This window comes from Hylobates moloch, unplaced genomic scaffold (assembly GCF_009828535.3).
Source record: "Hylobates moloch isolate HMO894 unplaced genomic scaffold, HMol_V3 SCAFFOLD_15, whole genome shotgun sequence".
NCBI classification, from domain to species: Eukaryota; Metazoa; Chordata; class Mammalia; order Primates; family Hylobatidae; genus Hylobates; species Hylobates moloch.
Window position 1 is genome coordinate 46,404,884 of NW_026652290.1, and position 25,954 is coordinate 46,430,837.

Sequence of the window (25,954 nt, forward strand, 5' to 3'; positions counted from 1 at the left end):
TATTTTTCGTTTTTCAGCATCAGAGTCTCAGGATCTCGATGTGGACAGGCACCCTGATACAAAAGAAAGGTAAGATGGGGTACAAAATGGATTCTGCAGGTACCGGGAGGACGTTGCAAATCCCAGTGAAGGTGAGTGGATGCACACACAGCCTGGATAGACACAAAACGGCACAAAGGGAGAGAAAGGCTACATCCCGGAGGGGCAGGGTGTGGGAGTCACATCAGGGCTGGTGAGTCAGAGACGAGGGAGGATGTGAACACGTTCTGTGCTCTCTTGGGCCCCGCCAGGCTCATGTGTGGCTCTGCTCCGGCACACGTGTGTCACATGCTCTGGAACTGTGGAATCCTCTGGCATGTCAGGCTGGCTCATTCCATGGGGGCAGGAACAGAGAGCACAGTCATTCGCACGTTCATCTGTTCTATACTGCTTGCCTCCCACTGGCTGGTCTCCTGCTGGGTGCTGGGAACACAGTTACAACATGAATGAACCCATAAGGTCTTTGTGCACGCGGAGCTTAGGGCTGAGACAGGAGTCAGGTCTTAATCAAATAACCACACGAGTGAACACACTGGCCACAGGCCCAGCGGAAACCTCGGCACCTCGCGGCTGCGGGAGGTCCCCGACTGTGGTCTAGGCTTCACATTAACAAAGGAAATGACACTGGGAGGCCTGACTTGTTTTTCATGACTGCAACTGTCTCTTGATGATCTTCTCTCCTTTCTAATCGTCCCCAGCTCGGAATTTTGCTAGAGGCTGAACCCCAGCTTGGAGGAGCGTGAGCCCTGGGATAACCTCTTTAATCAGAATCTGGCCTGAGTCCCTGCTCGAAGCTCGGGCACCCGAGGCCTCGTGGCCGCCTGCAGTACTCCCCTCCTACCGCCGGCCAGGGCTGACTGGAAAACAGAGCAGGCCTTCCCCAGAGCACTGGTCATGTGGCCACGTCGAGTGCCGCAGAGCACGGGGCGCAGGGCGGGGCTTCTGGACCAGCGCACATCCCAATTGGCTCGCGGGGCTGCCTTTTAGCCGGACGCGCTGAGGTGGGCAATCCGGTCCTTCCGTTGGGAAGTCAACGCCTTCTGGCGGCTTTGTGGAGCTGCTGCTTTGGCGGGAGTTGGCGGCTGGTGTGAGGTGAGAGGCGCGGTGGTCGCTCCCCGGTGAGGCCAGGTCAGAAGCGGACCGGGATCATCCAGGGGCTTTCCTGCTTCAAGAGCCTGGTCTGAGCGGCCTGTTGGGGACTGGGCGGAAGTCCAAAGGGAGGGAGCGCCGGCCATGCGGAGCCTGTGGCGGGAATGAGTCCTTGCGGGGCGTGGTGTTGCGGAGAGCCCCGCTTTGCCTCTTCCTCGGCATTCCGTTCCCCTACCTCCAGAGGGGGCATCCAGGACCTGACGTGGGGCGGGTGCCCTTCGCATATATTGGGGTAGCTCGGGGAGCGCCTGCCACGGGTCTGACGAGGGAGCTGAGGCCTGAGGGGCCCTGGGCGGGGGCTGTGGGGTGCTGAGGCCATGTTTGAGCAGAGCCGGAAGGTGAAGTTGTCTTGCGGCTCTCTGTAGGGCACAAGCATTCCAAACGGGGGCAGGTTTAGAGATTTACCCTTGATCAAGGGCTGAACGCTCAGATGTGCACCGGCTCAGGTGTCAGTGATAAGGTGGAGGCAAACAGGAGGGCTCCTGCTCTCGGGCTAAAGGGACAGTGGCGGCCAGCTGGGCCCTGTGGGGTGTGTGCTCAGAGATGCCAGAGCTCAGCTTTTTCATTACAACCGCGACTAGAAACCTTGATTTTTTTAAAAAAACGTATATATAACAAGCCCTTCTCTGCTGTAGGAGTCCTGAGCTGTGTCGTTAATTGGCAGATGGGAATAACCCCTTGCCATGGCTTTGACTCTGCTTCCGTAGAGCTAGCACAGATCTAATGGGGTTGGATTTGGAGGTTGGGGATGGTCTGCAGTTAGGGGACAGACAGCCTCCTTGCAAAGCGGGCCTGGGTTTGTAGGCTTCCTGTACCATGTGTCTGTGAACAGGGCTATGTGAACATTTTCAAGATACCAGAGTGCCTTTGGGATGAGCCTCCCGTGGCCCCCCAGACCCTGGGCACTGCAGGGATCCTGATGCCATTACTGCTTGGCTTCATGGCTGGAAACTGAGCTGACTGGGGAAAGGAGGAACACGCCTGGAGAATTCTTGGGAGGAAGTTACCGTGGGTCAGCTGGCTCTTCCTGGTTCCCTCTTGCATGCAGGGCGGATGGCTGGACATACAGAGATGAGCCCATGCCCTCAGGACACTCTGACCACGTAGGGAGATGAAACCATAGCCCTGGAGGAGGGCTTCGAATGGCTCTTTGCCTGGCAGGCTTGGGCTGGGGAACCCAAGGAGGAGAGGAAGGGCTTAGAGTGTGTTCCAGAAGCATCATGAACTTAGAACCCTGGGCAGAATTGGGTGGCTGGCTGGGAAGGGAGAGGCTCCCAGATGGGCCTGATCAAAGTGTGGTGGGGATGAGGAAACATGATTAGACCAGCCCACTCATCAGGGTCATGCTGTGAAATAGGGAAGAGGGGCTTTTAGGCCCCAATTTTTGAGCCAGGAGGCGTTCAGTGCTGTTTGAAGGAACATAGATATTTATTAGTTCAGGGAAATATTGTGGTGGGAAGGAGGGGCTGAGGAGATACAAGTGGTGTCTTCTGTGGAGAACGTTAATGTGCGAGGGGAGTGATTGTGGAAAAATCTATCTTGTCCCCAACTAGATGCTCATTCCTTGCGAGTAGGCCACTGTGTTCTGACCCTGAGTTGTCCCTCTTCTATTAGCCAGCCCACATTCCCGTAATGTTTGGGTGGTTACAGAGCTGTCTCCTGGTGGGGAGGGGAAGGGCAGCTGAGTAGGACCTGGTGGCCCCATGGCGATAGTCTTCTTCCTCCTTGGCAGTCTCATGCCTCCTTCCTTCCAATCCAGCCCTCATTCTTTCCCTCTGCACAGAAAGGATCAGCATCTCCGTTACAGCCCCCACCTGTGCTAGGAGATGGCCTGGTGGGTGTGGATGGTAAGACAACCGATCCCCCTCATGTTGGCCTGAGGAGAGCCGTGACCTGGATACTGTGAGACCTTTCGAGGACAGCTGGCTCCTTTGTGGGACCAGTTGGGTTTGGGGCAGGGCCTTGATGTGAGCCAGCCCCTAGTTTCCAGCCTAGGGTCTCACTCCTGATGGCCGAAGTGATGTCTGTCTGTCCTGTGATAGGGGGTTGCAGTTACTGCAGGAGGCCCTGGATTATGGTTCAGATTCTTATGGCCCCATCCTTGCACCTTTCCCTGGCTCAGGTTTCTGTGGGGAGGAGAGTGCCAGAGGTGACTGGTTCATGGTTCCTCTAGGCTCTCATGGCCACCATGTTGGAAGGCAGATGTCAAACTCAGCCAAGGAGCAGCCCCAGTGACCGAGAGGTAGTGTGGCTCCTCCCATTCCTCAAATCCCCTCTGCTCTGCCACCCTTCTGCTGTGCCGCTCACTCCTAGGGCCTCAGTTGCTACATCCTTCCCTCTCTCCTGCCAAGGACTTTGAGTCCTCTCATCTCTCCTCATCACTCTTTCCAGACTAGCCTGTGGTCCTCAAGCTTTGGGATGAAGCTGGCATCTGTCACCCCATTCCTGGGGAAGTATCACCCCTTTGTGGGTCACTGTTGCCAGACCTGCACCCCGAAGAGCTGGGTGAGTGATGGTAGGGCCAGGCCCCAACCAGGAAGCTTGGTTCTGGGAGCTGAAGCTCTGGGAAGCTGCTTCCTTTATGTCCCTGCAAGCTTGGCTCTTCCCTGCCCCATGCCTCTGCTTCTATCTTTCAGGGGAATGGATGCACTAGTATTGGTTGTATGGTTGGGCGGTGGCTTGTTCCCAGGCCTGGGAGAGTTGGGTGGGAGAAGTACAGAGGGGCCTAAGTGGTGGTAGGGTGTGCCCAGAGGGCTGGGTTCTCATCATGCCTGTGTCAGTTTTGTTGTTCAGTTTTGCGGACATCACCCACTCAGACTTGCCCAGCACTCAGCGCATGCTTGAAGACCTCTTTTTTGGTTCATGTCATGTGATGGTGGTGAGGGGGCACAGATTTCTCATAGAGACCCGGACTGTGTGTCCTCTGCTATTAAGATAACTTCCTGGAGACTTTCATATGCCATTCTGAAAGAGGGTGATTCTGTACAGGGTACAGCACTTCAGTTTTGAGCATGGGCCCCTTTTTCCTGAGCCAGCCTAGGATCTGGGGTCAAACACCTTTTGCGAAATACTGTGCTGTAATCTTTTCTCCTGGAAGACTTAGCAGGCCACCAGGCAGAGCCAGAGGGGCAGTACAGGGGCGTTTCTTTGCCAGTTTGCAAAGGCCCCCAGGACATGCTGTCTCTCCCCTTCTCTTGCAGGAGTCCCTCTTCCACAGAAGCATAACGGACCTAGGCTTCTGCAATGTGATCCTGGTGAAGGAGGAGAACACGAGGTAGTCAGAGCTAAGGACTGGAGCAGGCTTGGGGACAGGGCCCCCTGGGTGCAGGGCTGCTGGGGCCCTGCTTTTTTGGTGCCATTTTCTTCCTCTGATAGAGAAAGAAGGGCCCCGTCCTCTGGTCCATACACAAGTCTGCAGGGAGGGGCAGACTTGGAGCTCTCCTGCAGTTCCTTCTGTGAGCATGTATGGATTGCCCACCGTGTTTCAGGCTGTGAACCTGTACCCGACTCAGCAGGTTGAGGGGTTGGAAAGGGGCACAGATGGACAGGCAGTTCCTCTTCCTGCTCAGGTGTTCCTAGTACATGGGTCTGGGGGTGTGGTCCCTTTCTGACTGAATAGCCTTCTGTGAGTCCTAGTGGAGGTGGTCCTCTCTGAAGGATCTTCCCTCCTGCTCTGGGAGCTGTGCCCAGGTTTCGGGGCTGGCTGGTTCGGAGGCTCTGCTATTTCCTGTGGTCCCTGGAGCAGCACATCCCCCCCTGCCAGGATGCCCCACAGAAGATCATGGAAAGCACCGGGTGAGGAGGCAGGGAGTGAGGTCTGGCTGGTATTTCTGGGATCCTGAATGGGATGGCAATGCCAGTAGGTAGGGGTGGTTGAGAGGGCTGGCTGGGGCAAGGCTTCTAGAGCATGAGCTTTGCCTGGGACCCTTCCTTAAGGAGGAGGGTGAAGACTGGAGGCCGTGCCCTGCTGCAGCCTCATACCACTGCTTCCAACCCCCTCACAGGGTGCAGAACCTTCTCTCAGGGAGGGTCCCAGGAGGTGCTGGGGAAGGCCAGGTGCCCGATCTTGTGAAGAAGGAGGTACAGCGCATCCTGGGTCACATCCAGGCCCCACCCCGTCCCTTCCTGGTCAGGTAACTGTGCTGAGGGGCACTCACCCTTGGGCTGGGGACTCTGTCCTTCTGGAGAGTGGGTGTTGGCCAGGCTTGGGGAAGTGCTGGACTCTCCTCCTGGGTTGCTGGATAGTGTTTACCAGAGTGGGCTGCAGCCTGCCTTCACCACCGCCTCCCATCCCCACATTTTCCCAGCACAGGTCTGAGCTTATGTTAGATGCAGCGCACTGTTCCAGGGAAATGGAGGGGTAAACAGAGATACGCGTGGCTGCAAGAAGGAAGGAACAGGGCTGAGACAGAATACCAGGAAGGGGACGAAGAGGCTGTAAGCCAGAGCCAAGAGGAAGAAAAGGAGCCAGGCTTGTGGGTACAAGAATGAGGGGAACAGTCTTGCTAGAGGGAATAGCCTGAGCTTTGGCCCTGAGCAGGAAAGAACTAGGTTTGCTCAAGAAGCTGACATGGTTGGAAGCCAGCAAGTGGGGGGTCGAGAGCTGTGGGAGGTGAAGTCGAGAGGCAGAAGGGATCAAATCATGTAAGGCTGTGCAAACTTGCACCAGATCTCCAAGTGCAGTGAAAACCAGTTGCAAGGTTTTAAGTGGGAAGTGACGACATGGTGAATTGGGGTCAAGAGTGGAGACCAGAAGGGCACCTGGAAGGCTCTTTTGTTAATCCAGGTGAGAGATCATGGTGGACAGTAGAGGTTGAAAAGTGGATTGAGAGGTCGAGGTGATATTAACAGGACTCACTGAGGGATTGGACGGTGGGAACAGGGGCAGTGAGGGAAGTAGGAGAAGTTACAGGACAGCCCCATTTCTAGCCTACTTTCCGGTGGTATGGACAGAGAACAGGCTTTGGGAGAAGTGAGTTGGCCCAAAAAGGTAGTTTGGACAGAGAGTTTTGGTACCTGACATGCTTGTGGAGACACTGAGGAGGCAGTTGCATATAGGAGCCTGGAGCTCAGAAGAGAGGTTGGAGCCAGAGACACTGCAAAGCTTTAGCATACAGATGGTGTTTAAAGCCAAGGAGATGAATGAGTCCCTGAGTGCAGGTGGGCTATATGGCAGCATGCGTCAAGCTCAGCTGTCTTGAATGTGCTGAGTGGCTAACTGAGCAAAGACAGAAAGTAGAGGTTGTTGGTGACCTTGACCAGCCCTCTGCTGTGACAATTCCTTGACTTTGTTAAGATTTCTAGTCCCTTGATCTGCCTACCTTGAGATCAGCCATCAGCCTCCCTTTCTGTGTTTCCTTCCCTCCGAGCCTAGCTGAGATTGCAGGCTCAGGGTTCTAATAATGCTCTTGTGAGGGAGTCATGAGCATGACCCCCCGCTACCTTCTCTTTGCATCTGAGCAGCCCAGCGTTGCCAGAGAAACACACACCAGTGGACTGGTTTCTTTGCTAAGTGCAAATGTCACAGGCACACATGGCACCCTCCAGAGCTCCCACCTAGCCTGCTCCTTTTTAGACTTATCCACTGTCAACTGGTTCCCCATCTCATGCTTTACAGAAAGATAAAAGCCATCACATGGGGACTGGCTGCTTATCCTCCACATTTCCCTGCTACTACAGCTATGTGTCTGTCCTAAATTAAAGCTGGTCCTATGCCGGTGCAGTGGCTCACACCTGTAATATCAGCACTGTGGGAGGCTGAGCGGGGTGGATCACCCAAGAGCTCAAGACCAGCCTGGGCGACATAGACCAGCCTGGGCAAACTTGTCTCTCCAAAAAATTAGCCGGGTACAGTGTTGCATGCCTGTGGTCCTAGATACTTGAGAGGCTGAGGTGGGAGGATCGCTTGAGCCCAGGAGGCAGAGGTTGTAGTGACCCATTGCACTTCAGCCTGGGCAACAGAGCAAGACCCTGTCCTAAAAAATAAATAGAGCTGGTCCTCCTGTTGGGCTGGGGGGACAACCCCACCCACCTGCCCACCACGGATTTTGCCCCTGCAGTTATCCCCTTTCCTTCTTCTATCACTAATCCTTCCTTTTTATTTCACCTTTTCTGGTAGATTGTGAAGACCAGGCTGGGTTCTGCCTGGAGAGAGGCTTGGTCCTCTAGTCTCCTTTAGGGTAAATTGAGGCAGATGCTCTGATTCTGATGTGAGGCAGCTGTACCATGAGGTCGTGGGAGAGTAGCAGCGTCTGGCGGGCATGAACTGTGGTGTCAGAACTTCCAGTCCCAGCACTGCTACTTCTTAGCGTTCACTACCGGGAAGCAGTTCTGTAGCTTCCCTGAGTCTCACTTTCCTCTTCTGTAAAGTGAGGATAGTGGTGGGGCCTGCCCTAAGGAGCACTGGGCGGCCCTCCAAGTGCCACACGCCGAGCGTCACTCCTTGCCGCACCTCAGGCCTGGTGTCCCTCCGCAGGCTGTTCAGCTGGGCGCTGCTGCGGTTCCTGAACTGCCTCTTCCTGAATGTGCAGCTCCACAAGGGTCAGATGAAGATGGTCCAGAAGGCCGCCCAGGCAGTAAGGCCCGCCCTCCATTGGGATGGGGATGGTGGGAGCAGAAGGGCAGAGGCTGGGCCAAGCCCTTAAGTCAGGAGCAGTCCCCATCTGGTCCTGCTTCCTGGCCTCTCTGCTCCCAGCCATACAGCAGTCCAGTCCCCGTCAGCTGGTGGGAAAAATCCCCTGCTCTTTGCCGACCTTCCCTTTATGTCTCACGGCCCTGTTCCCACGGGGTTTCCTCTAACGTCTTTCCATCATGGTCTTAACAACCATTACGTCATTGCATCAGCGCAGTTACCTTAAAAGTTGTCTAAAGGCTCCTTTGCTTTTGGGAAATGTGCTCAGAGGAAGAACTCTGCAGCTGAACTGTCCCTCCCTCTGGGGCTGCCCTGGGTCTTTGGCTGCCTGTGTCCTCAGGGTGGGGCAGGTTGGCACTTCCCTCTGGCTCTCCCCGGAGCAGGGCTCGCCGCTTGTCCTCCTCTCTACTCACAAAACCCTCCTGGACGGGATCCTGCTGCCCTTTGTGCTGCTCTCCCAGGGCCTGGGTGTGCTCCATGTGGCCTGGGACTCCCGCGCCTGCTCCCCTGCCCTCAGGTAAAAACCTTTTTCCTCTAGACATACGTGGGAGTAGTCTCAGGCTGGGGCGGGATGTGTATTGGGGTGTGTTGGCAGCAGCTCCCTGCTAAAGGCCCTCTTCCTGGCCTCTCTGCTCCGAGCCATACAGCAGTCTAGCCTGTGGGGCTTAGATGGAGGTGTCAGCCACAGGGCCTAGGGCCATGGCTTCGCCTCAGGGTATTCAAGTAGGACACAGGCTGGCCGTGGGGGAGCTGAGACTCTCACTAGCCCCTTATTCATTTACATCTCCAGAGCCCCTTTCCTTATCAGGCTCTGCCCTATATCCCACAGAGCTCTGCTGAGGAAGCTTGGGGGGCTTTTCCTGCCCCCAGAGGCCAACCTCTCCCTGGACAGCTCTGAGGGGCTCCTTGCAAGGGCTGTGGTCCAGGCGGTGAGTGCCCCCAGTGGTTACATATGGGCCAGGCTAAGGGGACAGGGGTCTGTTTCTGCTCTGGCCTTAACACCCCCTCTGACCCCTCCTATTCCAAGTCATAGAGCAGCTGCTGGTTAGTGGGCAGCCCCTGCTCATCTTCCTGGAGGAAGCTCCTGGGGCTCTGGGGCCACGGCTATCAGCCCTGGGCCAGGCTTGGGTGGGGTTTGTGGTGCAGACAGTCCAGATGGGCATCGTCCCAGATGCTCTGCTGGTACCAGTGGCCGTCACCTATGACCTGGTTCCGGATGCACCATGTGACATAGACCATGTGAGAATGTGAGACCCTCCAGCCCCTTGGGCCCCTAGGTGGACACCAGCTCCAGACAGGAGGCACAATATTGTGTCCTGTGGCTGAGCCCCTCTTACGGCTGCGGGGGGCACAAAGTTATCGTCCTTACAATCATCTGGCAGCACCTGTCAAGGCCATTACCATCATCTCATTTCATCCTCTGAAGACCTTGATAGGGAGGGATTTTTCCTGTGTCATGGATAAGAAAAGAGGAGCTTGGGACAAGGTCACACACCAGTTTGGGCCTGAGATAAAACTGAGCACAGTGGGACCAGAGGATACCTCTGGAGACCAGGATGGGTGGGCAGCCCTGATGTCCGCCCAAGAGCAGTGTCCTTGGCGAGTATAGTTATCCTCTCCCTCCTTGCAGGCCTCAGCCCCCCTGGGGCTGTGGACAGGAGCTCTGGCTGTCATACGAAGCCTGTGGAGCCGCTGGGGCTGCAGCCGCCGGATCTGCTCCCGGGTGCACCTCGCTCAGCCCTTTTCCCTGCAGGTAGGGAGCCAGCTGGGGAAGGCTGGGAGTACCTAGGGGAGGTGTGTCCTGGGCCTCTTGGGAGCCTGGCCCTCAAAGCCACTGCAGGGATAGCTTTGCCTACTTCCAGTGGGCTATGTGCAAGTTTCCTGGTGGGCCCGAGCAGGCCACCTAAGAGCCTTCTCCTGGGCAGGAATACATCGCCAGTGCCAGAAGCTGCTGGGGCAGCAGGCAGACCCTGGAGCAGCTACTGCAGCCCATCGTGCTGGGCCAATGGTAGGGGCATGGGAGGGTGCGGTCTCAGGGGCAAGGCAAGCAGCCCTTCAGCACCAGCTTATGTGTCCCCCATATACACACACTAACAGCCCTCCCTCATCAAATATCCTGGGGTCATCTAGAATAGTTCCAGGCACTTACCTTGCCAACAGTCTGAGTGTGGGATATGGCACAGAGGCCTGGATGGGACTGGGGGTTATAGAAGCCATCCTTTGTCCTGGGGCTGGGAGGGGGAAACACCCTCACCTTTTAGAAAGCTCTAGGCATTCCCACAAGCTGTTTTTGTGTTTGAACCCTTCATCCTGTCATCTGTGTCTCTATCTCAGTACTGCTGTCCCAGACACTGAGAAGGAGCAGGAGTGGACCCCCATAACTGGGCCTCTCCTGGCCCTCAAGGAAGAGGACCAGCTCCTGGTCAGGAGACTGAGCTGTCATGTCCTGAGTGGTGAGGGTAAACCAGATCTGGGCCTTTGCGGGTGGGTCACTGAACCGTCCCCTCTCTTGGGGTCAGCCAGTCACCAGGGTTCTCCATTCCAAGTGAGTGTCTGCACCTGAGGCCTTCTGTGGTACCTCGGGGACATCTGAAGAAGAATGGAACCCTCCTCCTACAGGAGGAGCAGGCAGCCAGGGCCGTCATGAGGGAGCAGCTAAGTGCATGCACAAAGATGGTGGCCCGAGGCCAGGAGGCTGCAGCTGCTTCCCCAAGGCCACACCCAGCCCTGCCTTCTGAGCGGAGTCTCCTTAGCTTTGCATGGGGATGGTCTTAACTGAGTGGAATGATATGTGTAAGGGGATTAGCACAGCGCCTCGGCAGAGGGCCCTTATAGGGAGATCCATCTGTATCTTCTTCAGTGCCCCTCTAGTAGACGCTGTGGGTTGGTGTGTGGGCCCCACGATGAGATCCAGGGAAAGCCCCGAGCTCCTGGCCTGGCTCTCAGCCTGTGTGTGATAAACACCACTGCTCCGGGTGTATGTTCCTCATCCCTGGGGTGGAGTTGGGATGTGTGGCTAGGAAGACTTGCCAGATAATGGAGGGACCAGGCTGCTGGGCCTCAACCCAACCAGCATCTCCACCCCCTGCCCTGCCCCACTCCAGCCAGTGTGGGGAGCTCTGCGGTGATGAGCACGGCCATCATGGCGACGCTGCTGCTCTTCAAGCACCAGAAGGTAGGGGGTGCAATGTGGTGGGGACCTGGGCGGTGGGGGAGTGGGGATGTGTGGCCCTGCTGCTCAGCCCTGCTCTGCCTACCCAGGGCGTGTTCCTGTCGCAGCTCCTGGGGGAGTTCTCCTGGCTGACAGAGGAGATACTGTTGCGTGGCTTTGATGTAGGCTTCTCTGGGCAGCTGCGGAGCCTGCTGCAGCACTCACTGAGCCTGCTGCGGGCGCATGTGGTCCTGCTGCGCATCCGCCAGGGCGACTTGCTGGTGATGCCGCGGGCTGGCCCAGGCCTCACGCACCTGGCACAGCTGAGTGCTGAGCTGCTGCCCGTCTTCCTGAGCGAGGCTGTGGGCGGTGAGTCTTGAGGTGCACGGGGTAGGTGGGACGTGTGTGCAGGGGTGAAGGGTGCAGCTCCTTCCTCATAATGGACCCTCCTCCCCCAGCTTGTGCAGTGCGGGCGCTGCTGGCAGGCAGAATGCCACCCCAGGGGCCCTGGGAGCTGCAGGGTATATTGCTGCTGAGCCAGAATGAGCTGTACCGCCAGATCCTGCTGCTGATGCACCTGCTGCCGCAAGACCTGCTGCTGCTAAAGGTCAGGCCTCCCCTACCGCCCACTTGGTCCTAGGCCTTCCCTTCTTGGTGGTAGGAATGGCCCATCCCTGCCCAAGCCCTACCTCTGAAACCTCTTGGGTGGTAGGTCTGACCTTGTCCTGCCTTTGGCTAGGCCCCTGCCCATGTGCCTGGCTCTCCTGAGGCCATATGGGTGCCTTTTTCTCCCCAGCCCTGCCAGTCTTCCTACTGCTACTGTCAGGAGGTGCTGGACCGGCTCATCCAGTGCGGGCTCCTGGTTGCTGAGGAGGTAGGCAGGGCAGTTGGAGACAAGATCCCTGCCTGGAGACAGCTTCCCACCCTGAGTGCCAGCTGCCCTAGGCTCCTCCTCTGCCCTGTGTGTGCTGTGGGGTTGGGCAGCCCCTGGCCTTGCAGTGGGGAAGCCTAGCTCACACCTCTGCTCCCTGTACCTTGGGATATGGCCACCTATGCCCTGGTTCTGTGTGTGTTCTCTCTGAATAGCACTGGACATGTGTGCCTCTGAGGTTCTCTGCATACTTCCTGCTCCCCACATTTCTTGGCCACAGGGCTACTGCCCTTGAGGGTGGGAATTCACTTCCTCTCACTCTGCAACTTGGCCCAGCAGGTGCTGGGGCATGGCTCTGGCCATCCTCTTGGGTCTCTAGGTGTGCTTTTACTGGTTTCACCTGCATGTACCTGGTCTGGGGGTGTAGGGTTGATCCCTGGCCAGCTTGTCAGAGAACAGTGTCTCCACGGCCCCTAGACCCCAGGCTCCTGGCCAGCTTGTGACACAGGGCGACAGCGATTGAGCAGAAAGCTGCTGTGGAAACTGAGTGGGGACTTTACTGATAGTGACAGTGATGACTTCGAAGAGGCCGAGGGCCGGTACTTCAGGGTGTGTTTCAAAAAGCTGCCCCTGGAGGGAGGTGGTAGGGAGGCGGTGGGGAGCTGCACTCACCCCGGCCTTTCCCCTCCAGCTCAGCCAGCAGTCACACTGCCCAGATTTCTTTCTTTTTCTCTGCCGCCTGCTCAGCCCGCTGCTCAAGGCCTTTGCACACGCTGCCGCCTTCCTCCGCCAGGGCCAGCTGCCTGATACTGGTGAGGCCCTTGTTCCCTTGCAGTCCTTGAGGCAGGCTCTGTCTGTGCTGGGCGCCAGGTCTAGGTCTTCTCTCTTCTGCAGAGTCGGGCTACACAGAGCAGCTGTTCCAGTTCCTGCAGGCCACCGCCCAGGAAGAAGGGAGCTTCGGTGAGTCCCAATCAGTCAGCCCAGGCTCCTGGAGGCAGGGGTGTTTGCTGGTGGCTGCTGCCCCCTGCTGGACAGTGACAACCCAACTCTAAGAAGGCGGGCTGCAGAGTACAGAGGGTCTTCTGTCCAGTCTGAGCTCTATCCCTCCCTGGGCTTCTTTAAACAAGAGGAGAGAAGCCTGTGCCCAGTGGCTCCCTGTCCTCCCTACCTAGAGCCTTCACTTCTCTCTTCTCTCCAGAGTGTGCGGACCCAAAGCTTGCCATCAGTGCTATCTGGACCTTCAGAGACCTAGGGGTGAGAGGAGCCAGTGTCACCATCTTCTGTCCCCCTGCTCCCACCCCAATAGAGTGGCTCAGGGAAACCCAGCTATGTCCCCATCACCCCACAGGGCTGGCCTGCTGGTGCCTCATTAAAACCCTGGGATTTACTTGGTGTCTTCCAGCAACAGATGTGGTGACGGGTTGGAGAAGGTGGGATGGTTTCCTGCCTCTTGGTCTCCCAGATCACTGGCTCATCCTTCTAGATGGGGTATTGGGGCTGCTTTGAGGCAGCATTTGCACTGAAACACTGAGGTCTAAGGGGCCAGAGGTCTCAAGGCAGGTTTCTGGGGGACAGGCCTGGCCCCTGGGCCATGTGGACACAGTCCCTGTGGTGAGCACACTCACAGCCCATCTTCCATGGCCCAGGTTCTGCAGCAGACGCCGAGCCCTGCAGGCCCCAGGCTCCACCTGTCCCCTACTTTCGCCAGCTGGGACAATCAGGAAAAACTAGGACAGTTCATCCGGCAGTTCATTTGTAGCTAGAACTGTGAGGAGGAGCCTGTGCCGAGACTTCTCAGCCCCAGAACACAGCTGTGTCCTAGAGCCAGAAGACAGAAAGGAGGCTGCAAACCCTTAGTTGGTCTATAAATATAATCATTGAGGCTTGAGTGTCCCTTGCCATCTCTTGCTTTCTCCCTCCTTTGATGTGATAAACAAGGGGACCAGACGAGTTGTCTTTTCCCAAGCCCAGCAGCATCTTTTTGGCATATGTGTGTGTATTTACTCTCTTCTTCCCGAGTCCCACAAAATGCCCCAACTTGTCCCATGAAACAAAGCCCAAAAGAAGACAAACAGCAGAAGCCAAGCTGCTGCTTTGACCCGATGAATTTATTGAAGATAGCTCTGTCCTTCTCCCTTCTACTGAGAAGAGGCGGCTTGCAGGGCTGGCGCCTGCCCACACCTGTCACTGGGCCTTTCCCTGGGCTAGGCTGAGTGGGAGCAGATGCCCCCATCCTACGTGCAGGGCCTGTGCAGGAGCCATCACACCACCTTGTTGATGATGACACCTAGTTCTTCAATCTCACACTGGACTTCATCCCCCTTCTGCAACAGAGCAGGCCATGAGTGTGTCAGTCCTTCCATCAGACACACGTACACAAGCCTGTACTTCTCAAGTCTGCGCCAAGCCTGCCAGGCCTTTGGGGCCCTTGCTCTCTTTGCTTTTTGCTAACCTACCTTGAGAAAGACAGGAGGTTTCCTGAATACACCAACACCTGGGGGGGTCCCAGTCAGGATGACATCCCCTGGGTAAAAGGTGACAAACCTGGAGCAAAGCAAAAGGACCCAGTGAGACCAGGGGCTGGCTGAGGTGGCCACAGCCAAAGGTGGAGGGCTCAGGTCGGCCTCCACATATGTGGCAGGTGGAGTGGGACTGGCAGGACAGCCCCTGTCACTCACTGGGAGACCCAGGCTATCAGGTCCTCTGTCTTGAATACCATCTGGTTGGTGTTGCTGCTCTGGACCACTTCCCCGTTCACTCGGCAGCAGATCTTTAAGTTGTGTGGATCTGAAATGCAAAGATGGTACCTTGGAGTTATCCCTTTTCCCCCTCAAACTCCACAATATTTTACAAACACAACTGTAGTGGGGGCTTCGTGACTTGGCAGGTGAAAGGGCTTTGTGCCGACATTGACTCAGTGCTCTGTGTTAGAACTTTCTGTATGGACATTGGCCTTCTCAGGCCTCCCCGCATCCCCACAAAGAGTACCAAGCAGTAGTCACTTGGATGAGTTGAGAGGATGTTCCAGACTCTGAAGGGGAAGAGAAAAATGGCTAGGGTTTTTGCCTTGGAAAAAAAAAAGGGCATCTGTGTACAGCATAGGATGACACCTGTAGATACAAAAATGACTCCTGGGCAGCACCAAGTGTGGTGGCTCACCCCTGTAACCATAGCACTTTGGGAGGGCAAAGCAGGTGAGAACTGATTAAGCTTAGGAGTTCAAAACCAGCCTGGGTAACATAGTGAGTGCTTGTCTCTATGAAAAATAAAAAAAACATTAGTCAGGTGTGGTGGTTCGTGCTTATAGTCCCAGCTACTCAGGAAGCTGAGGCGGGAGGACTGCTTGAACCCAGGAGGTTGAGGCTTCAGTGAGCTGGGATTGGGCCACTGCACTCCAGCCTAGGTGACACAGTAAGACCATGCCAAAAAAAGACTCAGCATCTATAAAGCAGTGAGGCAATGGTTCCAGCCAGGACAGAGAAGCCTTGTGTACCGGATGCTGGCAGGGGATGGATTACTGTAAGAACATCCTAGCTAACCAGCACTTTTAACTGTTAGTGGTGGTCTTATTGTTCTACCCCCCCTTAAGCAGAGCAGCTGAAACACAATTTAACTTTGCCGAGGACTCTGCATGGGGTGCTGTGAGGCACTGGGGTCTTTGGTATCTTGGCATGGCTGGCCCACGTGGACACCCCCCACCTCCACCACAGTTGTGGGTGGCTGTGTGTTAAGAGGCTGCACTCTGCCCTCTGGCACACTGCCTCCGTCCTGGCGCTGTCTCTTCACTGTGTGTGGTCAATGCTGTTGTGTTTCCACAGTGGCTGGGTGAGTCACACTGGCTTTCATCTCTTATAGTGTGGAAAATGCCTGGGCCTTGGGATAGCTATGCTCCATGACGCTCAACTTAGACTGTTTCAAATGGTGGCAGCCACAGGAAGCCTGATCCACCCATCAGCTCAGTGCTCTTTGTAATTTACTTCATGCATGCAGTTTCACATCCTCTGCAGTTGTGTTCCCTCTAGAGGGCTTGGGAAGGAAGCCCATGGGAGAACTGGTGGCTGAGGATAAGAGACTTGCCCTGCATGGAGTCAGCAGTGAAAGGGCAGCCAGGGAGGGCAGGTGCCACATGTACCTGAACCCATGCTCCTCCCTGGAGGGCTGTTCATCTGTGCAATGGTAAGTACAAGGGGTCAGGGACCAGGGACATACCTGCTACACTGTCCTTGGTCACCAAGGCAGGGCCCAGAGGGCAGAAGGTGTCGAAGGTTTTTCCCAGCAGCCACTGTTTCCCATTGCGTCTCGTTAGCCAGTCACGAGCACTCACGTCATGAGCCACAGTGAAGCCGGCCACGTGGGCCATGGCATCTGTGGCCTATGGGGGTAGGGGATTTGGCCATACAGGAGGTTAGATCACGGGTGACACCAACACCCATGGCAAGGGATTTCTAAGCTGTTATCCTATGTTAGTAGCCAGAGCCAGCCAAAGGTGGGTGAAAGGCAAGGCAGTGTCAGGGAGCAAGGAGGCTGACTGCTCCCCAGGGTTAGGGACACCTGGCACCGTGTGTTGGTGAGCGAGGTCAGAACTAGGAGAGGCAGGAGCTGGGGCCTCTGCTGCGCTCTAGCCTGGGAGCCCGCCCTTTCCACCTCACCTTGATGTGCTTGCCTTTCTTTCCAATGACCACGGCCAGCTCCACTTCCCAATCTACCTCCTGTAGGGTGGGAGAGGAACAGTGAGCCGCAGTGGCTTCGGGGCCTATTATCTATGCTCAGAGGCTGTACGCCGTGGATCTCTGTCAGTATGGCTTGTCTGCCATCCCATGTTTGCCATCACCACGAACCAGAGCCAAGTGAATGACAAGGGAGGTGTGACTTGTAGACCCATACATTTTGGGCAGTGGCAGACAGCATCATGGGATGCAGGCACAGGTCCCCACACCACTGTGACTGCAGAAGAGCAACACGTGTGCAGGGCACTGAGTTTAAAAGTCACTCTGGATACTTTTAACAAAGGATAAATACAAAGTAATATCCCCTAGCAATATGTAACCTTACTGTGTGTCAGGCACTATTCTAAGTGTTTTAATCTATTAACTCACTTTAGTAAGAGAAAGACTGACATCCCACAAAGGACTTGAGTAAGCAATTCACAAAAAGGTAACGGACATGGCCACAAAACATGAAAAAATGCTCAGCCTCTCCCATAATCCATAAAATACACTATAAAATAGATATAATTTGGCCTTTAAAATTGGTGGCTCTTTCTAATAATAACCAGCGTTGGTATAAGTACACCTGACATCCAGATGTTGGTCTCTAATACCACTCCCCACTAAGGAGCACCAGGTTCCTTGGTCCAAGACAGAAAGTACACGATGAGCCTGGAACGTCTTGGCCAGAAAGCAAATATATGCTAAAAGCCTGGGGATGGAGCAAAGTCGAAGGTCCCTCATTGGCCAAACTGAGGTCACCTGAAGAATGTAAATGATGGATTACAACCAATTGAATAAAAACAAAAAGGAATTCACAGTGATATTGAAGACACAGGAATAAAGAGGGAGGCAGCTTTTTTTCTTTTGAGACGGAGTCTCGCTCTGTTGCCCAGGCTGGAGTGCAGTGGTGCGATCTCGGCTCACTGCAAGCTCCGCCTCCCGGGTTCACGCCATTCTCTTGCCTCAGCCTCCCGAGTAGCTGGGACTACAGGCACCTGCCACCACGCCTGGCTAATTTTTTGTATTTTTAGTAGAGACGGGGTTTCACCGTGTTAGCCAGGATGGTCTCGATCTGACTTCATGATCCACCTGCCTCAGCCTCCCAAAGTGCTGGGATTTCAGGCATGAGCCAACGTGCCCGGCCAGGCTTTTTTCATAGAAGAATGCCAGCTAATAAAAACGGCATGATTTAGAAAAATCATTGTTCTTGGCCGGGCACGGTGGCTCATGCCCGTAATCCCAGCACTTTGGGAGGCTGAGGCAGGTGGATCACCTGAGGTGAGGAGTTCAAGACCAGCCTGGCCAACATGGTGAAACCCCATCTCTACTAGAAATACAAAAAATTAGCCGGGTGTGGTGGTGCTACTGTAATCCCAGCTACTAGGGAGGCTGAGGCAGGAGAATTGCTTGAACCTGGGAGGCAGTGGTTGCAGTGAGCTAAGATGGTGCCACTACATTCCAGCCTGGGTGATAGAGTAAGACTCCATCACACACACAAAAAAGAAAAGAATAGAAAAGTCATTGTTCTTCATCCCCCAATGCAATAATGGATTCAGTAAGGATGACTGCAAGATCCCTGGATGAGAATCTATGGGGCAATAAGATAGTTACGTGATCTCAAACTACCACCCACAGATTGCTTATTAATTACAAAAGTGGAAATGCATCTTCACAATGGAGGGACCTAGTGAACGTCAGCTAAACCAAGTGGTCAAATTTTGGGACCACTGACATGAGCCTCCCAGTCAGATGCAATGGGAAATGTATAACATCTTTGTAGATCTCTTGATAAAAATGCTTACCCTGACACTAATCATGAAGAAACAACCAGACAAACCCAGGATGTGAAATATGCTATGAGACAACTGGATTCTTCAAGGAAAGGGCAGGGGGGATTGTTTGAGATCAGGAGTTGGCAAACTATGGCCAGCTCACCATCTGCTATAATCAAGTTTGATTGGAAACCCATCATTCATTTCATCCCTGGTGGTTTTCACACTATAACAGCAGAGTTGAATTGTTGCAAAACAGACCATATGACACTCAAAGCATAATATTTACTAATTGGCCCTCAATATGGTTTAGCTGTTTCCCTACCCAAATCTCAAACTTGTAGCTCCTCTAATTCGAACGTGTTGTGGAAGGGACCTGGTGGGAGATGACTGAATCATGGGGGCAGGTCTTTCCCGTGCTGTTCTCATGATAGTGAATGGGTCTCATGAGATCTGATAGTTTTAAAAACGGGAGTTTCTCTGCACAAGCTCTTTTCTGCCTGCCGCTACCCATGTAAGATGTGACTTGCTCCTCCTTGCCTTCTGCCATGATTGTGAGGCTTCCCTAGCCACGTGGAACTGTAAGTCCAATTAAACCTCTTTCTTTTGTAAATTGCCCAGTCTCAGATATGTCTTTATCAGCAGCATGAAAACAGACTAATACAGCCCTTTAAGAAAAAGTCTATGGAACTCTGTTTTAGGTTAAAACTACTAAAGAGATATAACTGAATACAGTGTGTGGCCTTGGTTGATCACAGAGCAACAAAATAACCATATTAAAAGTCATCTTTGGGGCAATTGGATTTCATATTAAATATCATTCAAGTTAATTTTCTTGGTTGTGATAATGGTATGGTCATGCAAGCCGTTGTCCTTATAAGATGTCTATTTAAGTTTTTATGACAATATTTGCAATGTGTTTTAAAATGTCTCCTTCACCCCACCCCTTGCCAAAAAAAAAAAAAAAAAAGTGTGTTTGCCATGTGAAGGGCAGGGAGAGGGCAAGGGAGAGAAAGCAAATACAGCAAAATGTCTACAGTGAAACCAGGTGAAAAGTATATGAGCATTCACTGTATTATGTTTTCAGCTTTTCTATGATTCCCAAGACATTTCTAAAATAAAAATTTGAGAGGAGAAGTAACCAGTGTTAGTAAGGGTATATACGTTAACAATGGATGTGTAAGTTGCTTTTACAATTCGCTTAAAGGACAATTGGCAGATTTTCTCAAGAGTTTTGAAATACTGCCTATAGTCTGATAATATTCAAATCCTAAGAGTTTATTCAAAGGAAATAATAAGGCCGGGTGTGGTGACTCACACCTGTAATCCCAGCACTTTGGGAGGCTGAGGCAGGCAGATCACAAGGCCAAGAGATCGAGACTATCCTGGCCAACATGGTAAAACCCCATCTCCACTAAAAATACAAAAATTAGCTGGGCATGGTGGCATGCACCTGTAGTCCCAGCTACTCGGGAGGCTGAGGCACGAGAATCACTTGAACCCAGGAGGCGGAGGTTGCAGTGAACCAAGATTGTACCACTGCACTCCAGCCTGGCAACAGAGAAAGACTCTGTCTTAAAAAAAAAAAAAAAAAAAAAAAAAAGGAAATAATAATATATTAATGGACATGCAAAGTCTTTTCTACATAAGGATGTTCATTGTGACATTTATTTATAGAAACCAGAAACTGGAAGCAACTATCCAGCAGTAAGGAACTCAGGAATATAAACTACCCTGTACAACACAAAACTCCATGGTAACCTAAATATGTCATGGAGAATATTTAATGGCATGAAAAAATGCTCCTGATGGAGTCTTAAGTAAAAGGTAAGTATATGTACAGTATAAACATATACAGGAGTGGAGAAACACTGGGAAGGTAGACAGCAAAACGTTAATATTGCAAGCCCTGGGCAGTGGGATTATGGGTGACGTAATTTTTAAATGTTTATCTCTATTTTATCTACAGTGAAGGTGTATTGCTTTTGTCATCAGGAAAACATGTACATTAACTTTTTTTTCCAAGGCCAGTGTTACTACTGTGTGTATAATCCTGTAGAGTTTCTGTTGAATGCACTATTGAGCGAGAGGTGGCTCCAGTAGGCTGAATACTGAGCTCAGAATGCCCTCGTGATGGTCCCAGTGACTAGGGAGGGCAGTGGGGAGACACTGACCTGGCTCTGTGGTGGGAGGACCACTTCATCATAGGGCCCCACGATGGAGCTGGCAAACTTGCTGAAGATGATGGGCTCCTTGGGCACGGGCACGTTCTGTTCTTTGCAGTGGTCCACATAATTCATGCCCACACACACCACCTTATCTGGCCGTGTGACTGGAGCCAGGAAGGTTACCTCCGACCGTGGTAGGACTGGCAACTGGGCAGCCAAGGCTCTGTAGAGACCAGCGCAGGTGAGAGGGTCTGGCTGGGAACAGGTCGGCAATCCCGGGCAGGCTGGGCAGATGCTGCAGCAGCTACAGGTTTTGCTTTTTGAAATCTATTTCCTAGCTCTATCAACCATCAGAGTCAGTGTGAAAATCAGGCCCAGCTATTGTCCTTTGCTATCAGAGCAGGGCTTTTATATATCCAGTGTTGATTTCCTCTCCCCCTTAGGTAACGCATGTCCATGTAAAAGATACAAACTGGAACACATGGAAAGGTCTCCCTTTCCCCTTCTGGTTACCCCGTTCCCCTGGCTCTTCGCAGCTACTCTATGGATATTCTTCTCCCACCCTTTTGTATGCAAATGATAGCACACTAGTTACACCTTTTAAAAAGACAATTGATTTCGGAGATCTCTCCTTAGCAATATGTAACAATACATAGAGAGTGTCCTCTTTATTTCTTGTGGCTGCATATTACTGCTCTATAGAGATATACCCAAGTCCCTAATGAGGGGCATGGAGGTTTCCAATCTTTGCAGAATATGGCAATATGGGAACATACTGTTAATACTGTGAGCTGTGAAACATTTGTATTTTTTTCCCATTTTAATAGATGAAAATGACATCTTAAAGTATTTTTAATTTATTGTTCATCAGCTCCTTAGACCAGATTCTATAGGGGTCCAGGCTTCAGGGACACTCTCACCTAATCTAGTCCAAACCCAGGAAGCAACAGTCTTATAGAAAACCTCCTTGCAGTCCTCTCACCCTGCAGGAGCTGGGAGTCTATATCACTCCCCCACCTGCATAAGATGCCTTTTAGGACCCCCGGGCCCAGACCCGTCAGTCAGTCCAGAATTTCATTCCCAGAGGAGGCAGTGTGATGAAGTATAGAGTCCTGGTTCCAGCACCAAATGTATGGCCTTGAAATTGTTAATCACCTCCCCTAGGTCTCAGTTTTCTCCTCTGAAAACTGAAGATGTTATTATATAAGATTTCTAAGGATCTTTTAAGAGAATGGGAGAAGAGGAAAGGTGGGGTTACTCTGCTCCCTTGCAAAAGAGCTACCTGCTGGTGCTGTTTCCCAGAGCGGGGAGGGTGCGGGGGGACCAGGGCAGCTGCGTCAGGGCGATGCTGCCCACTTACTTACCTTCTTGCCACTGAGAGGGTGGCCTCTCCCTGCTCTAGGAACTGTGTCATCATCTTCGGGAGTGTGGGGTCAAAGGCATTGAGGTTGATAACCCCTCCACCATTCCCTGTCTCCAGGCCCAAGTGAGGCCCCAGCAGGTGAGGTGCCTGGAACTGCACTAGTCTCATGTCTCTGGAGGGTTGAAAGGGCCACTTCTGAGCCTGCAGCAGAGCTGTGAGCAACCTTCTTCTACAAGACACCAGCATCAGAGCCTGCAGAGAAAAACGCAGGATCCAGGAGACAGAGGATCCCAGAGCCATCATCAGGATCCCTGAAATTCCTAGGGCTACAGCCCAAGGCCCTTTGCCCCATCAACCGTTCCCTGCGTACCACATGGGAAGTGGTCCAGGCTTGTATTTTACCCTGCTATACTTCATAAGGTGAAACTTTTCTAGAGGAGCAACTACTACATGCTACGCAGTAAGTCCCAGGGATTCCAGGGTTCCTTCAACCAGTGCTTTCTGAAAGTTCCCACTGTGCTTGGCTCTGCTGTAGGTATTGGGGAAACAATGTAGGTCAAACTCAGCCCTGCCATTCTCCCTGCACAGGTCACAGATGTTAACAAGTGACGTAAGATTCAGCTATCAGGACTAGTGCTGTGAAGATGGTTAGGGGCCCTACCCTTGTCTAGTTTCTTGAGGAAGTGATGTGAGCTGAGCTGGGCTAAATGAGCAGGACCAGGAATTAGCTGGGTGGCAGCCCAGCATGGGCAAGTGACGCTGGTGAAACTGGCTTCACAGCGGCCATAAGCAATTTTTTAAATGCTATTTTGTTCCTGTTAACCTCCTATTTAAAATGGTTTCCACTGCTCACATGATCAAGCTAGAACCTCTACCAGGCTGTCCCTGTCTTCTAGGAGCAGCGCCCCCACCTGCCTCTCCAGATAATAATAATTTCATTTCTCCTGATAGAGAACAAGTTGCCTGAGGGAAGAGGCTGCAGACAAACAGCAAGGTCTGGGCCTGACAGCCATCACTTGGTCATCTCCTCCCTGGATCCAGGGCACATGTCTGTCTCTTTCACTGCCCAGCACTGTGCCTGGTGCACAGAAGGCTCTCAGTGATTTTCTGCTGAATGAACAAATAAGTGACAGAAGCAGGGGCTTGACATTTCACTACTTGGGAAAGCTTAGTGCTTGTTAACTTCAGAAGACATGGCTGTGCCTTTCCTCCTCAAATCACCTAGAAAGTATCCACAAGGGCCAGGCGCAGTGGCTCACACCTGAAATCCCTAGCACTTTGGGGGGTCGAGGTGGGTGGATCACTTGAGGTCAGGAGTTCAAGACCAGCCTGGCCAACATGGTGAAACCCTGTCTCACATAAAAATGCAAAAAAAATTAGCCAGGACTAGTGGCGGGTGCCTGTAATCCCAGCTACTAGGGAAGCTGAGACACGAGAATCACTTGAACACAGGAGGTGGAGGTTGCAGTGAGCCAAGAACATGCCACGGCACTCCAGCCCAGGCAACAGAAAAAAAAAAAAAAAAAAAGAAATTATCTACAGAGCTCAGGTCCTGTTTTGAGTCCAAGCCTCCACTTAAAGACAAACACTATTCTTTTGTTTTGTTCTTAATCCAAGTCTGGCCTCTATTCCTTACCACATGGTGCCTTCCCTGAATGGTTCCTTGCTCTTACGGCAAAGGCTGTTTGTATTGTACAGCCTTCTATGCTTAAAAATGTGGAGGCAGCTGATCCCCAGACTCTTGGTCCTCACCTGGAGATTCAATCTGCCTTGTTCAGTGAAAGACTCATTAGACTTAGGTCACCACTGTTGTGGCCCGCCAGTTTGACTAGAAAACCGAGGGTTTTGACTTCTCTGCCCTGCTATCTTACACAAGCACCAACTGTGCCACTGTCAAAAGGCTGTTCGAGCCAAAGTGCACACACTCAGACACTCCACATGCTAACATAACAGTAACTGCTGCCACTGAATGCCAACTATTAAGTGCTCTACCGACAATGTCTGATTTAATTCTTTTTTTTTTTTTTTTTTTTTTTTTTGAGATGGAGTCTTGCTCTGTTACCCAGGCTGGAGTGCAGTGGCGCGATTTGGCTCACTGCAAGCTCTGCCTCTCGGGTTCACGCCATTCTCCTGCCTCAGCCTCCCCAGCAGCTGGGACCACAGGCGCACGCCGCCATGCCCGGCTAATTTTTGTATTTTAGTAGAGACGGTGTTTCACTGTGTTAGCCAGGATGGTCTCAATCTCCTGACCTTGTTATCCGCCCGCCTCCGCCTCCCAAAGTGTTGGTATTACAAGCGTGAGCCACCGCGCCCGGCCTGATTTAATTGTTGACACTTGTGGAAGGTAGGTACTGTTAGTCCCATTTTACAGATGAAACAGTTAAGGCTTAAAGCAGTTAAGGGATTTGCCCAAGGTTACACAGTCCTAGAGCTAGGAGGGGAAGGAGCTGGGATGTGAATCCAAGTCCAGGTAACATTGAAGTCCTTGGTTCAGAAGCTTGTAATGCAAGCAAGAAAATCTAGCTTCAGCCCCATCTTCCTACCAAGGACATTTTAACCCAGAATGTTGTGGTAAGAAGTGGGGAACCTTCCATAGGAAATCCTCTAAAGGCCCTAAAGATTATAGTGAGAAGTAGGGACCTCCCACAGGAGATCCTCCAGAGGCCGTAACTGCTAACAGCCATGCGTGGGGAAACTAAAGGCGCCCTCTGGCTGTTGCCTCAGGGAGGAGGCTGGTTACCAGCTCTCCAAGAGAACCCCAGGCCCCACTGACTGTTCCCTTCCCACATGACACACATGCAGGTTCATTCCAACCTTACAGCAATCCCCTCAGGTAGAGCGCCCTCACCTTACAGAAGACACTGAGACTCAAAGGGATGACGTCAGGTGCCCAAGGTACTAGTCAGAAAGTGGCCCTGGGGCTTCTGCAACAACCACTGTCACACAGCCCGAGCTCAATCCAGCTCTGCAAGAGTCCATAATCAAAGGGGCGGCGACATGAGGTGGAAACAGTAGCCTGAAACGTGGGTGTGCACGTCGGATCCCATCCCACCGTCCACTCGCCTGGAAACCCCCAGTTTCCCCATATGCCCAGCTTCGTCCCCTGCAATTAGTGAGGGCTTAGATGGGTCTGCCCCATCCGTGTGGTCGGAAACGGCCGGGGACCTTGTTCTAGTTCTGCCCTCCGCGGGAGACCTGCGCCAGGGACACCCTTCTGGCCTAACCCAGCCAGGCTTGGTCTACCTGCAGCGGCGGCGGCGGCGGCAGCCGGTCCTCCTGCGCTGAGTTAGGGCTGGCGGGGCGGGAGGTCAAGGGCAGCGGGCGCCTGAGCACTGGCACCAGTGACCGGAGCCAGCCGGGGAAATGCAGCAGCGGCGAACCCACGGCCGCTCGGTGAGCACTCCAGCGAGAAGCGGGCGCGTCCGGTGACGTCACAGGCAACCGCCCCTAGCAGGCCACCAATCCCAGAGGGGCGGGCCCATCGCGGGGCGGGCGGCTCCGGCGACTCTTCAGGCTCAGGGCTCAGCCAGGCGCCGGCCGCGTTCTCTGGAGACGCTCGCTCTCGGAGGGACCCTGCAATTGCCCGAGCCCGAGAGTGGGCGCTGCCTGAAAGTTTGTCCCTGGGCGCTTCGCTGGCCTCATCCGGTCTCGGCCCTGTTCTGGGCCTGGCGCCGTTCCCATTGCTGGGGAAAGTGGTGGAGGAGACCAAGGCAGCGTGCGGGGTGGCAGAGAATGATTTGTGGCTTCTGATTCTGACATATGTCGTTGAGGAGGGGAGGGATGACTGCCCCTGTTTTACTTATGGAGAACCTGGGGCCAGAGCTGTTTTTCTAGGGTGGCACAGGCGGTGAGTAGTGGAGCTGGCATTCCTGACCCCAAAGCGCAGCGTTTCCCAGCCACTCTCAGCAGCCAGGCCTTCACCTGCACTGCTGGGCGCAGGTGGGGAAGTGGGGAAACGGGGCTCCATCCCCTGCAGAGGGCAGGTTTGCAGGGAGCGGCGGCTGAACTCCACAGACAGCTACTGCTCAGCTCTTCAGCTACCGGCTTTGAAGAGTGTGAGGGTCTCTGGGCAAGAAGCCCCCACATTACCCAAGGACCAGA

At 53.4% G+C, this 25,954-nt stretch overlaps 2 protein-coding genes across 14 annotated transcripts; one reads left to right on the top strand and one right to left on the bottom strand.

Annotated features, from left to right (window-relative positions):
- Positions 1-1,006: 1,006 nt before the first annotated feature.
- Positions 1,007-13,817, top strand: GPAT2 (glycerol-3-phosphate acyltransferase 2, mitochondrial). 13 transcript variants are annotated; one of them, XM_058428721.1, is made up of 23 exons: positions 1,054-1,131; positions 2,972-3,035; positions 3,311-3,430; positions 3,580-3,693; positions 4,389-4,462; positions 4,846-4,983; positions 5,193-5,321; positions 7,664-7,763; positions 8,203-8,336; positions 8,649-8,748; positions 8,846-9,058; positions 9,450-9,572; positions 9,745-9,827; positions 10,154-10,272; positions 10,924-10,994; positions 11,081-11,339; positions 11,429-11,577; positions 11,767-11,844; positions 12,319-12,450; positions 12,533-12,653; positions 12,736-12,801; positions 13,040-13,271; positions 13,488-13,817. In XM_058428721.1, the coding sequence occupies exons 3-23, from the start codon at positions 3,368-3,370 to the stop codon at positions 13,570-13,572; spliced, it is 2,583 nt and encodes an 860-aa protein (XP_058284704.1). In that variant the 5' UTR covers positions 1,054-1,131; positions 2,972-3,035; positions 3,311-3,367; the 3' UTR covers positions 13,573-13,817. The 13 variants fall into 13 exon arrangements, with proteins under 13 accessions (XP_058284705.1, XP_058284708.1, XP_058284704.1 ...); XM_058428720.1 differs by having other exon boundaries at positions 1,063-1,131; positions 3,362-3,430; XM_058428724.1 differs by having other exon boundaries at positions 1,066-1,131; positions 3,362-3,430; positions 4,879-4,983.
- A 111-nt stretch (positions 13,818-13,928) lies between these two features.
- LOC116483237 (fumarylacetoacetate hydrolase domain-containing protein 2B) lies at positions 13,929-25,272 on the bottom strand. Its single transcript, XM_032177079.2, has 8 exons — positions 25,097-25,272; positions 21,855-22,105; positions 20,497-20,713; positions 16,491-16,550; positions 16,051-16,213; positions 14,520-14,628; positions 14,298-14,385; positions 13,929-14,165 (listed from the first exon to the last, which is right to left on the bottom strand). The coding sequence occupies exons 2-8, from the start codon at positions 22,097-22,099 to the stop codon at positions 14,103-14,105; spliced, it is 945 nt and encodes a 314-aa protein (XP_032032970.1). The 5' UTR covers positions 22,100-22,105; positions 25,097-25,272; the 3' UTR covers positions 13,929-14,102.
- Positions 25,273-25,954: the final 682 nt, after the last annotated feature.